We start from the raw sequence: 15,442 nt of genomic DNA on the forward strand, positions 1-15,442 counted from the left end.
TCAGCTTGAGGCCCAATAGTAAGATGGCCCCAAGACACCAGAACTAAAGACTCCAGTTATCACACCCTGAGCCCAGTTTCCCATGATTGTGGAGTTAATCAATGAATAGATGCTCTGTTTGTAATTATTTTGATTAGCATCTTGTAATACTTCAGTTGATGTGTGATTTAAGTTGGTCTTGACTGTGAAGGAAACAAGTTACTAGTCAACATGGATGAGTAGATTCAACTTAGAAACAAGTGAATGAGGAAAATGCATTGCAGTCAATTAGATGTATCACATTTATTTATAGAAAATATTATCTAAATATCATTGTATAGATGCAAAAAATAAAAACGTGTCGCTACCACTACCATCGGCATTTGCACAGAGAAGTCTTTTGCAGCATACATGAATTGCGTCAAAGTTGTGGGAAATCTTCACCGATTAGACATGTCCAGGAAAAGTTCACGATTGGGCGTATCTTTAGTCCAAGTTGAAGAAATCCCTTTTTATTTGGAGAATTCCTTCTTTCCTGAGTGGAGCATAGAAACCTCACAGTCTTAGATTCTGGCCAATCCAGCTCCTGACAGCAGTGACCCGCGTGTAGACTCCTGGGAAATAGGCCCTGGCGCATCCATAACCCCAGCTTGTGATGCCGGCAAGAAACCACCTTCCTGAGGGCTCCCGACAGGCCAGCGGACCACCAGCATCACCCTGGAGAGAAAAAAAAAACAGAGCAAAGATGAAATAAATAAAAACAATGGCCAAAATATTCACCCTACACAAAATTGGCAACAAGTATTTTCACCAATCAAAATGAGTACTCCCTAAAGCACAATGTTGAATAACAATTGAATTCAGGAAGTTCTGGAAAGAGTTGCGCCGAAAAAAATGCCACCAACTTATGTACATAAAAATACATTAATATTAATTATAGACATAATAATAGAACTGTATTTGGCGTACTGCAGATCCATGTTTTTAAGTTGTGTGGATAGGGAACACACTGGCAGTACAGATGTGAAAGCAGTGCTTACTGTGTACATGGTGTTTTTTTTTTAAAATCTGTTCATTAAACATATCTACAAACATCAGTACATTTATATAATAAAGAAAAAACGGAAATTACATTTACGATAATGTATATATTCATACAGTGCATAGCGTATCCTTGTCTTCTGTACTGTGAAATACTACAAAACATTAAACTGTTAAACTGCATCACATTAATATCTTTTGTGCAAACTATAGGATTCTTGAGATATTAACTACGGCTAAGATGGAGAGACAAGACATCTGTACTGGTGAATGGGGGGAAGGATTTGTTATCCAATACAATAGTCTATAGATAGGTGAATGGGGGGAAGGATTTGTTATCCAATACAATAGTCTATAGATAGGTGAATGGGGGGAAGGATTTGTTATCCAATACAATAGTCTATAGATAGGTGAATGGGGGGAAGGATTTGTTATCCAATACAATAGTCTATAGATAGGTGAATGGGCGGAAGGATTTGTTATCCAATACAATAGTCTATAGATAGGTGAATGGGGGGAAGGATTTGTTATCCAATACAATAGTCTATAGATAGGTGAATGGGGGGAAGGATTTGTTATCCAATACAATAGTCTATAGATAGGTGAATGGGGGGAAGGATTTGTTATCCAATACAATAGTCTATAGATAGGTGAATGGGGGGAAGGATTTGTTATCCAATACAATAGTCTATAGATAGGTTGGCATGTTGGGCCGTACAGTACGCCGGAAACAGGACAGCACGAAATGGGTTTTTCGTTAACTGATAGAGCGCATCTTATGTAATGTCAAAGCGTCTAATGTGCGTGAGCCCAGCAGTGCAAAGTGGTTGAGGTATAGAATTTATCTACCGTGACATAATGCAATCATTAGGTAGGGAAGTTTGGAAAATACGATAGCCCGTAATGTGTATCAAGATGCAAGGTGGATATATATCGCTTTTAGCTTCTGTGCCAACAATAAAGGCATCCCATATCTCTGCACCTTCCCGAATCAGCCCTTTGTGCTGTAACTGTTGTAATGTTTGAGCTTCAGCATGAGAGCACTGTAATAAATCGCACAGCCAAGTAGTGTGTTCTGGGGCGTGTGGAGCCTTCTAATGTGTGGCCATCAGGCGTTTAAACACTATGAAGGCTAGATCAATGAATTTATGTAGATGTTTGCTGCCTTCGGCAGGACGGCGCAAGCCCAACAAACAAGACTCTGGGGTTAAATTCAGAGTGTGGTCAGTGATGCCTGCTATAGTATCAGTGACATGCCGCCAAGCCGTGTTTAATGGGCAGCAGCTCCACACCATATGGTAAAAGTCTACCGCTGGCAGCGCACATCTAGGACACATCGGATCTGAACTGGCATATATCCTTTTAATGCGGGACGGGGATAAGTAAGAGTGATTGTTAGAAATGGGGTCTTTGGTTGACAGTCAGGTTACCCCCTGTTCAAGCAAGGACCCTCACTCTAGTCAGGGTAAAAGAGAATCACCCTCAGCTAACCCCTGCTTAGCCCCTTGGTAGCTTGGCAGAGCAGTAGACTTAACTTCAGAGTGCTAGGTGTAAAGTATTTGTACCAACACACACAGTAACTTAATGAAAACACTACAAAATGACACAACACCAGTTTAGAAAAATAGGAAATATTTATCTAAACAAACCAAGACCAAAACGACACAAATCTGACATACACAAGTCAAGTTATTAATTTTTAAAGATTAAACTCAAAAATAGTGCTCAGAAACACAAAATGCTTCGATGAGGTGTTAACACGGCATCGTGACGGAGTCGTTTCCAACAAGCTGACACCAGCGGCGCCGGACACAGAGTCACGTAGACCCCCAAGTACAGTACCTTTGGTGAAGAGTGAAAACAAGTCGATGCGCAAAGTCGAGGATCGCGGCGCCGGTGCGAATAGTTGAATCCGCGCACTTCGAGCAGCGTCGGCCACGACGTGGTGGGGCAACTTCCACGGAGTCGCTGACTTCAGCAGGGCTGCAGGAGCGTCGGGCCTGCGAAGAGTGTCGCGTTCCAGCGAAGGTTACGGCGTCGGGTGCAGGTGGCGTCACTGGATTCAGCAGCGGCGTCGGTCCGAATTCGTCCGAAGTCAATTTCCTTGGATTTCCACCAGCTTTCCATTCAAGGGCCCAGGGACTGGATAGGGCACCACTTGTCAGAGCAGGGGTCTCTCCAGAGACTCCAGATGCTGGTAGAGAGAAGTCTTTACTGTCCCTGAGACTTCAAACAACAGGAGGCAAGCTCTAAATCAAGCCCTTGGAGATTTCTTCACAAGATGGAAGGCACACAAAGTCCAGTCTTTGCCATCTTACTCTGGGAGAAGCAGCAACTGCAGGATAGCTCCACAAAGCACAGTCACAGGCAGGGCAGCACTTTTCCTCAGCTCTTCTCCAGGCAGAGGTTCCTCTTGTTTCCAGAAGTGTTCAAAAGTCTGTGGGTTTGGGTGCCCTTCTTATACCCAATTTCTCCTTTGAAGTAGGCTTACTTCAAAGTAAAGTCTCTTTGGAATGTGAAATCCTGCCTTGCCCATGCCAGGCCGCAGACACTCATCAGGGGGTTGGAGACTGCATTGTGTTAGGGCAGACACAGCCCTTTCAGGTGCGAGTGACCACTCCTCCCCTCCCTCCTAGCACAGATGGCTCATCAGGATATGCAGGCTACACCCCAGCTCCCTTTGTGTCACTGTCTAGTGTGAGGTGCAACCAGCCCAACTGTCAAACTGACCCAGACAGGGAATCCACAAACAGGCAGAGTCACAGAAATGGTATAAGCAAGAAAATGCTCACTTTCTAAAAGTGGCATTTTCAAACGCACAATCTTAAAATCAACTTTAGTAAAAGATGTATTTTTAAATTGTGAGCTCAGAGACCCCAAACTCCACATGTCCATCTGCTCCCAAAGGGAATCTACACTTTAATCAGATTTAAAGGTAGCCCCCATGTTAGCCTATGAGAGGGACAGGCCTTGCAACCGTGAAAAACGAATTTAGCAATATTTCACTGTCAGGACATATAAAACACATTACTATATGTCCTACCTTAACCATACACTGCACCCTGCCTTTGGGGCTACCTAGGGCCTACCTTAGGGGTGTCTGAGATGTAGGAAAAGGGAAGGTTTAGGCCTGGCAAGTGGGTACACTTGCCAACTCGAACTTACAGTTAAAATTGCATACACAGACACTGCAATGGCAGGTCTGAGACATGATTACAGAACTACTGATGTAGGTGGCACAACCAGTGCTGCAGGCCCACTAGTAGCATTTGGTTTACAGGCCCTGGCACCTCTAATGCACTTACTAGGGACTTACTAGTAAACCAAATATGCCAATCATGGATAAACCAATTACATACACATTTTGTAAAGGAGCACTTGCACTTTAGCACTGGTTAGCAGTGGTAAAGTGCCCAGAGTAACAAAAACAGCAAAACCAAAGTCCAGCACACATCAACAACCTGGGGAACAGAGGCAAAAAGTTAAGGGAGACCACGCCAAGGATGAAAAGTGTAACATTGATGTATGTAGTTGAACTGAGTGTAACGAAGTCTGGCATTGCAGGAAATATTTTTTACCAACGATAGTGCAGAGGACCATGCACTTAGGGATAATGGAGAAGGAAGTGCTGCATCCCAACAGGCCTTAGCATGAGATAATTCAGGGTAGGCTTCAACCAACAGTAATTTGTATAGCCTTGATATAGTGCCTTTAGTGTTACCGGCTGTAAGGATCACATTAAGTAGTGGCGACTCCTGCAGCTCCGTAGTACCCCGCTTCCATATATTGACAATCAGGTGTTTCATTGTATAATATGTTAGGAAAGCCTCTCTTCTGGTCCCTGCCTATTCCATAGGTTCTCTGAAAGATCTTAGAGTGGAGTCCGAGTAGTATTCACCCGTATTCAACAGTCCTATGCCGCTCATTTCATGATGTTCCGCTATTACTTGGGCCCCCGGTAATTGTGACAATGGGATCAAAGGAGAATATGGAATCAGGGTGTTTCTACCATGGATGTATCTTTGCCATCACGATCTGGCAACATCAAGTAGAATGGCCACGGTTTGTGGCGACTAGTGCTATCTAGCAGCCAGGTAAGTATCGAGCACAGAGCCAGCGCGTCCATTATTATGTTACGCTCTGCTGATGGGGCCTCACCGAGCCAAACAGCCGGCCATTGTAATTGGGCAGCAGCATAGTATAATTCAAGATTAGGCATGCCCAGTCCACCCTCACCTTGTGGATATTGTGTTATGGACAGTACCACTCTGCGTCTGTCCCTTCCTCAGAGTAGGTCTGTCAGCAGCGAGTGCAGGGATTTGAAAAACGATCGTGGCAAGATTATCGGGAGCGCCGTAAAATAGTATAAGAAGAATAAGCATTTTGGCTATGACTACTCGCCCCATAGGTGACAGGGGGAGTGATACCCAGAAAGATAGGGAGCCACGGGTTGAACGTAGAATCCTGTCTATATCGCCTTCCCTGAGATCATCTATTGAGTGATATATCTTTACCCCTAAATACTTGAAGGTGGAGTAGCACCATGGCAATTGATAAACAGGTAGGGTCGCTCGATGTTCCGAAGTTATAAGGGAGAGAGGGTAAATACATGATTTGGACAAGTTGGTACAGAGGCCAGAGATGGATGCAAAAGTATCGAGTATCGCCATCACCCTGGTCATCGAGGCAGCATGATCGCGCAGATAAATTAGGGCATCATCCGCATATAAGGAGATGATGTGGTATGCATCCAGTTCCGGGATACTCCATGTCCGTGCCTGCAGCGAGTGGCTCCATAGCTATTGCAAATAATAGGGGGGGGGTACCTGCCAGCCCTGTCTAGTTCCTCTTCCTATTGGGAAGGAGGCAGAGAGGACCTGTCCAGTTTTGACACGGGCTGTAAGTTTAGCGTACAATGTTTTGATCCACCTGATGTATTCTGGGCCAAATCCCATCGCAGCAAGAGTGTTGATGAGATATTCCCAATTTAGCGTATCAAATGCTTTTTTTATGTCTAGCGACAGGGCTACAGCCTCCTCACGATTACCATAATGTATTATACGAAGCAGTCTTCTAATATTTAAAAAAGTACTCCTTCCGGGTATAAATCCCGATTGGTCTGTATGGATCAACCCTGACAGGAACGGGAGAAGTCTATTTGCTAAGATCTTACCCAGTAGTTTACAATCTGAATTGAGTAAAGCGAGAGGGCGGTATGAACGGACATCTAGAAGGTCGCGGCCAGGTTTGGGAAGTACAACTATTAGGGCTTTGCACATTGAATCCAGTAGTTGTACCCGATCATATGCTTCGTTGTACACCTGGAGTAATGGTTGTAGAAGATATGGTGCTAGTGAGGTTAGATATTCTACTGGCAGCCCATCCGAGCCAGGTATCTTACTGCGCGCCATCTGTGATAATGCCAGACGGAGTTCCTCTATACTGATTTGGCCCTCCATTGCATCCGCCTGTTCTGTCAGCAGGTGGTTCTGAGGGGTGGACATCAAGAAGTTAGTCATTTGTAATGTTGGCGAGAGAGTAGGGGGTGAATATAGAGACCGGTAGTATGCATAGAAGGCTTCGTTAATTTCCACTTGGGAGTTGATTATATTCCCGGAAGGCAGACGGATCGCTCCTGTAGGTGAGGGCTGTGAAAGCTGGCGCACCAGCCAAGACAGCTGACGGCCTGATTTATCTCCCTCTGTATACTGACGTGTCCTGAAGTGTCTGTAGTCATGTTTACACAATCTATTATCCGCCTCTCTGTGACCAGCCCTCATCACCCTCAATTCTTCCAGTGGTAGCTCTCCCCTAGACACTGCCACCTCTGTCTTGCGCAATTTAATCTCCAGTCCTTCCACCTCTTTGATCAATACCCTCCTTACTTCCACCGAGGCTGCCAAACAGTGGCCTTGCACCACTGCTTTATGGGCATACCATTCGGTGGCACAATAGGGCGTTATGTTATTATTCAAGTAGAAATAAATAGTTAAGCACTGTGCAAGATCTGTGCGAAAGGGGGGGTCTGCAAGTGCCTCCATCGGGAGGCGCCATGTGGGGATGAGTGTGTGCGGACGCCCCCAGTCCAGTATCAACCGTAGCGGCGATGATCCGATATGGTACGAGCCAGATAGTCTGAGGTGTGCACCCTATGAATCACAGCCGATGATGTAAGGAGCATGTCTATTCTAGTGTGTAGGTGATGTACGGGGGAATAAAAGGAGTATTTGCGTTGTGTCGGGTATCCCGATCTATAAACGTCCCTTAAGCCATTCCTCGTTACCCATACTGCTAATTCATGCTAGATTTGGTTACTCGGGGTGTCGGGAGTGGGGGAAATGAACGATCCATGTGAATGTCTAAGACACAATTGAAGTCTCCTCCCCATATGCTATCTGTTGCTGGGTCGCGGAATGTCCCCGTAGACAATGTATGTAGGAAACCGCATTGATTAGTGTTGGGAGCATACAGTGCCACCAGTGACAGGGGCAAACCATCCAGGCTGCCCTCCAGCACCACGTATCTACCGTCTGGGTCAGTCTGTGTGCAATCACTCACATATGGTACTCCCGGAGCTATCCAAATCGCCACCCTGTGAGCGAAGGACGAGGATGTGGTCCCACACAGCTGTCCCTTCTACCTTGCACATGTTTTTTCTAGCCTAATATCTGATAGCTGCGTTTCCTGCAGCATGGCAAGATGTATTTGGTGTCTCCTAAGATATGCGTATACTCGCTGTTGCCTGCTTCAAGTCGCCATCCCCCTTACATTCCAAGTCAACACATTATATCGTGGGGCGAGTTTTCTTCCCAATGTGGCCATAAGAATATGTGGAAATTGAGTGAACTAAAGCCACACATGGTCCACACAACCGCCGTTCCCGAAAGATACCTGACGCCAACAGCCAATTATATGTTTGCCTCCATAATCTCAGCATCTGTATGTGGCCTCGTAGGTAAGATGTGGTATGTGACGCTAATAGAATAAATCTAAATAAACATCCAGAAAGAAACCCTTCAAAAAAATAGAAAAAAACAGAACTGCAAATAACAATACCAAACAACAATATTATAAGTGCCCCAGCAGAATGAGATCCGCTAACTGGCATTGAGTAGAACAGGTCCATATGGAACGGGCGTGTATGATGTAATTGGAAGCTAAGAGTACCGGCTCCCGGCACTACGAATGGTCACTCTCGGCCCACAGCCCAGACCCCAAACGGGAATGTCCTAGAGGAAAAAAGTTATGTAGAAGGTCTCACGCCACCACTTGTTTGGGAAATACATAAGCAAAACATAGGACCTGGTAGCGTGGCATAGCATAGTACTTACAAGCGGCAAGGTAGGGGGAACATTTAAGATATCATCAGCTGAGTGTGGAGTGAGAAGCGGACCCAATGGGGAATCCGTGGAGTCAGAGGGGGTATCTGGCTCTAGTTCAACATCTGCTTGTGTGGATGTCACTGTCGGAGGATCAGACACAAATCTTCACATGTCCTGTAATAGTTTAGAGCGTCCTCAATCAATTGTCCGGTTGTGGGTTTAATCCCTTGTCGCTTAAGTTGCCTGCGCTTTACCTTTGGAGAAGACCAGCCTTCCTCTGTGTTTTCTGCACTTACGGGTCTCGCTAGGTCTTTGGCATGCTGCCAGGTCCAGGCATCCTCTGGTGAAATAAAAATGTGCACTTGGAGCTTGGCCGGGAACCGCAGCGCATATTTGATATTATGTTCACGAAGGCGCTCCTTAACGCGATAGAAAGAGTTGCGTTTACCTTGGACCTCTGCGGTAAAGTCAGGATAGGCTGTGATCATTGCATTTTCGTATCGTATAGGGTACATTTTGCGAAATAACTGCAATAAGAGGTCCCTGTCACGATAGTTATGTACCCTAGCTATCAACGGGTGAGGTTGTGCTCCTGGTGGCGGGGGCCTACCTGGTACTCTATGTGCACGTTCAATTGAAAAGAACTTCAGGACCTTGTCACGTAGTAAGGTCTCTGTGAGCCACCTCTCTAAAAGGAACTCAGCACTAGGGCCTTCAACACGTTCCAGAAAGCCCACCAGGTGGATATTATTACATCTTGATCTCCCTTCTGCGTCCTCGGTTCTACGGTTTAGGCCAATTACCTCTGTCGTCAAATGTAGTATCTTCTCTTGCAGAATTTTTACTGTCAGAGGCAGCTTAGCCAGGTCATTTCCCACCTCCGCAACTCGGTCTGACAGTATATGCTAATCAGCACGGAGTAAATTGACGCCTACCACTACTGCGCCAATCTTTGCCTCCAGAACGGTCTTGGTGTTGAGAATGGCCTGAAGTACCCTTTCAAACTGTGATGTATGGTTGTGTAGAGTAGTTTCCATTTTCTGCAATGCTTGATAAGTCACGCTTTGGTCACCTGCAGGGGGAGCAGGTGCATCCATAGTGTTCGTGGGCCCTCTCGGGTCTTACGTTTGCCCATTTGAACCCTATGCCAACAGGGAGTATCTTTAGGGGTTGGACATTCAGTGAGAACCTACACAGGTGTGGACTCCAAGAGTACCGATCGATAGAGAGGCCCAGTTGTAGACAGTTTAGTTGGTCTGAGCTGTTTTTTTGTGGCCGTAGTGTCACACAACACCAACACTGCCGCAGAGTTCTACTAATCACCAGCTGCACACCGAGGGAGGGAAAGCAGGCAGGCCTGAGTGCAAATACGGGTATGACTGTGCTTCAACGCTGTCTGTTTGTGGATCAGGTGTTGTAGAGTCCAAAGGCCTCCCAACCCTTTGTTAAGCCTTGATGAGCCCCACAAAGGCATGTAGCCACATTGTGTCCAAGTTTACCACAGAGCTCACATGGGTCCACTAACAGTTCCACTTGCTGCACCAAGCCGTCCCACGACTCCGTACAGGATGGGGGAGCGACACGACACGGTCTCCAGCAGAAGAAATAGTGTGTTGGTAGCGGCTTGATGTGTGCCACCGATCAAGCCTACCCAAGAGAGAGCCTACTAGTGCGAACATCCATAACAGTGTCCGGTTCAGTTAGGCCAGGGCCTCTATTTTGTGTATCCCCCTCAACGCAGTACAACACAGCAACGCCACATTCGCTGTGCGTTTGTAGCGCCCACTCTGCCTTTCCAGGCACATAGTACAAGCTGCTTGTGCCCTCGGGGTGGATCATGTACTCAGCTGCCTCCGCCTGCGAGCACCACAGCCACCGGAGCCGGGGGCCACCAACAACCCCGGGGATCGCTGTGGGCATCCAGGGGACCCGCGTTCCACCAGCATCTTCAGGAGGCACACCGGATGCTTCATACACCCCCTTTGGTGGAGCAGCACCCACACGTTAGGTAGGCAATTGTCCGATCCAGTCGGCCATTAACTTATTGTAGAGCGGGCTGCGGCTCGGGACGTGCTGCCGACGCAGCTTCCGCTGGGTTCAGCCCACGGGATCACTAGTGGCAGTATCCGAGCTCGATCGGAGCAGAGCTTGGGTTTCGTCCACCCTCAACAGGGCAGCACCGACCTGTACCGCCACACGCCAGCCACACCGGCGGCGTCAGTCTCACATTCCGCGGGTGGCGCTCATCCCGGTCAGAGGCCGCGTCACGTCTGCCTCAGGACAGGCTGCGGCCTCTGCTCCCCCCGGGCTCTCAAACAGCGGCACAGAAACCTTCAGATCAGCCCGATGTGGTCACAAGCGGAGGAGAGAACGGCGCTCACCCAATAGAAGGTCGGGAAGCATTGGTTGCAGGATTATTAATACGGCCGGAAGTGGAGCTGCAGTTTATGCTGCCGCTCCGGTCGCCATCTTGGCCACGCCCCGTACATAGTGGGTGTTAGCACAAATGTTTGCTGACTGGGGCTTATTTTTTCATTATCAGACTTTGTCCCAGAGAAAGAGAGAGAAAAGCAGAAAAGGGAGAAAGAAGGAGATACAAATAAGAAAAGAGTTACAACAGAGAACCTGCAGATAAATAAATCTGCAAGAGTGAGATTAAGAGACAGAAAGTGTTATGTAGCATAAGAAAGAGGCATTAGGTGGAAACAAGAATAGGCAGCATTGGTATTGAACAACCCTGGCATTCAAGTTTATTAATTGCACCTCAGGGGTTCAGTTAAAGGCAGCAGGATACCCACCTTGGGAGGCCCATTATACAGTCTGGAGGCCTCTACCCTATAAGATTTGGCACCTTCCTCATGTCATGTCCTATGATCTTTCATGACATGTCCATCGTCCTCCTAATAGGATGAATTACAGAGGAGAGATAGGGGTCATGCTTGACATAATTATTTGCCAGTAATCAGTTGATGCTGTTCAGAGACACTTTTGAAGTCAATTTTGTTATAAACAAATCTATTAATCAAACATATTTGCAGATGGCAATCTGGGTGGAGAGGCTGAGTGCACTAATGGATCCATTGTTGGTATCTGTGTTTGAACAAATCCCAACAGGGCCACATAGGCGTTCAACCTTTGAAGGTTGGTAAAATGAGTCCCATTGACTCTGTCAGTAGTGGCAAGAGACACCCAGATTTACAAATATGCTTGTTATGAATTTAAGGATATCCTAACAAAAAGTTACTAAACTAAAGTCAGAATATTTCTAAAGCACAGCTAGTCCACCTTTCCATCAATACTGAGCAGTTAAAGCCAGACTAGCAGATGAACGCTAAATAAAAATAGGGCTTGCTGCTCCGATTAACACTTCTGTCAGAGAGCCTAGGTAGGTACCCACAGTGGCTAATGAGTAAAACCATTCTTGTTTCCAGGGCATTATTTGCTCACTTCCTATGTCCTTCTATGAGCATCTGGCCCGTAGAGCACATCTGAAATGTAGTTCATCCTCACTGCTGAGGTTGGTGGATATGGTTGCTTTACTGTTTGCCAAAAATGTCCTTGCTCAATGTGATTTTGAGATTACAGCAGGAAGAGAGGCAGAATTTATGTGGTTCATCTCAGGATAAATATTATTTGAGGAATATAAATTTTGGCTTTGAGAAAAAACGGCTAAGTGGGTGACTCTGAAACTAAAAGGCATAAGTTCTAATGCTGGCTTCACCTTATGTCCAAATTATTTGAGCCTCAGGAAGTATTTAATCCTGCTTTTCCAGCCTTATTCATCAACTGTGGATGTGCATAGATCCATACTATAATTGTTGGCCTAATTAGTTTTTTTAAAATCTTAACTTTGATGTTCACCAGTTAGTTTGTCACTCTCTATTAATTGCTCTATTGATCCATACAAAGACCCTGTTTCCTTTGCCCTTTTTAAAATGGTTGCAAACATGAAAAAACGTCTTGCCTAAAACAGCGAATGTGCTATGTCTTGCGATACATTTTGTTACCTGGACTTAGAGACCACCCATTGCCTACTACTGATTGGCTTCATGCTCACTCACTTGCTCGCTTTTTATTCATTAGGTTTAATAGGCTTTCTTTCATCTTCTTTTCTTTGTCCGTCCCGTGGAGCATGGATGCATTACTGTATCCTTCCACTGCTTGCTTTGCAAGGTGCAACTTTTTTACTTTTTTTAAGCAGTATGAGTGTGTGTGTTTTCTAGCTGTCTCCTTCGTGTCATTCACTCCCATTTGTGTTCCTCTTCACTTGCCTTTGGTCAATCCTCTGTTGTCTGAGAGGTGCCCCCACCCCTCTAACCATTCCTCCACTGTCTGTGTTTTTCCTCAGCTCCTCCTACCTGCAATCAATTGTTTGTCTGCTTCTCAAACTCCCTTTAGTACATCCTCCATTGCCTGTGTGCCAGTGCTTGCTGCCCATCCTCCCTTGCTGTGTTCCTACCCAGCCCCTCACACCTATCCTCTGTTGTTCATGTGATTTTCCCAGCCCCTCCTGTAGGCCCTCCATTGTCTGTGAGCTTACTCAACTCCTCTTGCTTTTAATGTCCTCCACCAGAGTCCTTCACTCCCACTGTGTTGCCTTGTCCCAAAACCCACACCCACATGTGTGTGTTTTTCCAAGAAATGGTGGAATGAGCTAGGGTGGAGGCAACTCGAGGGAGGGGGATGGAAGAGGGTAGCACACCTTTATAAATAAATACTGGGAGGCTACCAGTGCTTATTTTATTTTTTAAATACATTAGCGCTGGCTCCGTCATAGTGCATTTTTAAAACTAGTTTTAGCCATGCTGCCCAGCAGCAGAGTTGCTGTACAGCAAGGCTACAAATCATTGCCAAACGAATAACCCTCATAGTCAAGCGCTATAGTCTTTGCCAACCATGAAATGGATCCACTCTGGTGGAATTCTGCAGAATGACAGGGTTCTTTTAGTAATCAAGAGATGCCCATGTCTTGAAAATCAAACTTCAGAATTGTATTACTTACTGAGCAGCTGTCAACTCCTCCCTGTGTGACCCCAGCACACAGCATCCTGGTACTTATTTGAATGGGGTAGAACTTCTTGCAAGCTTGATCGCCAATGATGCTTACTGTCCCCTTCTGGAGTTGCCTTGACATCAGACCTTGTGAATACAAAATGTGGAAAAGTTATATTCATATTTAATTATGCCACCTTACACCTATATTTTATTGCTGTACAGATGGATGAACATACATTTGTTGTAGATTGATCAAACTGTTACGGGGTCGAGAACCTTTTATTAATTCTGTGTTAATTATGTTCTTTTAAGCTATAATCCACACGAGTGCGGTGGTCTTACGACCGCCAGCTCCACTAGGATCTTGGATCTTGAGGTCAGGTGGTGGCGGAGATCCTGATTCGCCAGGGCAGCGCTGTATGCAGCACTGCCCTGTGGTTTACGACTTCATTCCCCATGAGCCTTTTCATGGCGGTACCACCACCATGAAAAGGCTGGCAGAGAACAGGTGGAGGGCCCCCCACCGCCCAGCACTTTTGCAATGTTCACTGTCTTCTTTTCAGACAGTGAATATTGCGAGCACTGCAACATTAAGAAAATAGGGGAACTGCAGAGCATTGAAAATATTGTCAGCATCTGGAAGTTCAGGCCTCCTTTTCCATATCCATGACCACCTCAGATGTTTTCCAAAAGTTGGGAACCTATTTTATCCAGGACATGTGAAAAGGTGTGCTTTTCAATTGTGCACTTAAGATATCTACCTCATTATTATTAAAATAATCTTTTACTGTCATCTTTTTAATTACAAAAAAAGATCCTTGCCATAATAGGCAGCTGGGTGACTAATTTTCTTTGCACATTTTAGCTTGCATTCTGTTTCAGAACTTTATTACTTAACACTATATTAAACTTGTGAATTAGATTAATTTGCTTTCCCTATTCTCTTTTCCACTGGTTGTGACACAATTTGTGGAAAATTACATTTGATCAATGGTATACAACAAAAAGAAATGGGGGTAAGCTTTGTATATTTCAAAGAAAAGAAGTATTGCCTTTGACAAGTCAGCCTGCCATTCACACTGTCCACCCGAGAAGTAAGTCATACACATCAGTTGTAGTTGATAACCATAAGTAGTCACTAATTATTTTAGCATTACTGCCAGTTTAAAAAAAAAAAAAAATCAATTGTTGTGGACCCAAGAAAAGCGGTCACCCTTTTTACTTTGGGTATGATAAAAGGTATGAACTTCTTAAGATTTAATTTGGAAGGACTGACACCTTGAAAGAACAGCTGGGAATTCAGCAGTTAAGCAAGCTTCATGAGTAATCATGGGAAGGGCAAAGTGTTCCAGATGTGCAATCACATAGAGCATACATCTTTTCTTGTGATGGAGACCCAGACGGGTTGGCCTCCCATGTTTCTTTTCTGACAATTCCTCTCCAAGGAGCAATAGGTTCTCTGAAGCACTCATGGGAAACGAGCTAGGAAAAGACCAGCACCCCCCATCATGAAGACAATGCGAGTGGTAATACAAAGAAGTCAAAAGGAAAAGTAGTCCAACTATACCGTTCAATTCTTACAGGGTACAATATAAACCAAAGTGCTTCCAGAGGCTTCACAGAAGGAAGTGAATCTGAGGCAACAATGCACACCTCTGTTTTGTATCAGATGAACAATCAAAAAATTTACTGACTACCTACATCGTAAGATTTGGCCCAACATCCAAGGTAACCAGTGCTCTTTCCCTTCACACATGGTTATCTCAACTCAATCAGCCTCAAATAATTCTGGTGGTAGTGGGAAGGATCAACGCTTCAATCTAACCCATCAATTCACATCCATCATAAAATTGTTTTTAATATACTAGCCATAGGCATTAGAATTCAGGACATTCTTACAAAAAGCATAGACACCTGGACTCTAAAATATGCTACTCTAACACTGCTGCTGAAGATACTGACTGAGGATCTGTCAAGGGTGGTGAACTACTGGCCATATTCAGACTTCTTTGTTCCAGGCAAGATGATCAAGGGTGAGATTTAGTACTAGATGCAAGAGTTTGTGAATGAAGTAATGTCATTCAGGGCAACATTATGATAATACC

The 15,442-nt window shown here is 45.3% G+C and overlaps 1 protein-coding gene across 1 annotated transcript in view; it reads right to left on the bottom strand.

Annotated features, from left to right (window-relative positions):
- Positions 1 to 296: 296 nt before the first annotated feature.
- TMPRSS9 (transmembrane serine protease 9) overlaps positions 297 to 15,442 on the bottom strand; it is a 143,657-nt gene continuing 128,511 nt past the window's right edge. The window contains exons 19-20 of the mRNA XM_069216322.1: positions 13,345 to 13,481; positions 297 to 696 (exon numbers count right to left, since the gene is read on the bottom strand). Of these exons, the coding sequence (XP_069072423.1) occupies positions 535 to 696; positions 13,345 to 13,481 (299 nt within the window). The 3' untranslated portion in view covers positions 297 to 534. The remainder of the gene's footprint in view (positions 697 to 13,344; positions 13,482 to 15,442) is intronic.

The sequence above is a fragment of the Pleurodeles waltl genome, chromosome 12, assembly GCF_031143425.1.
Source record: "Pleurodeles waltl isolate 20211129_DDA chromosome 12, aPleWal1.hap1.20221129, whole genome shotgun sequence".
Lineage (NCBI taxonomy): Eukaryota > Metazoa > Chordata > Amphibia > Caudata > Salamandridae > Pleurodeles > Pleurodeles waltl.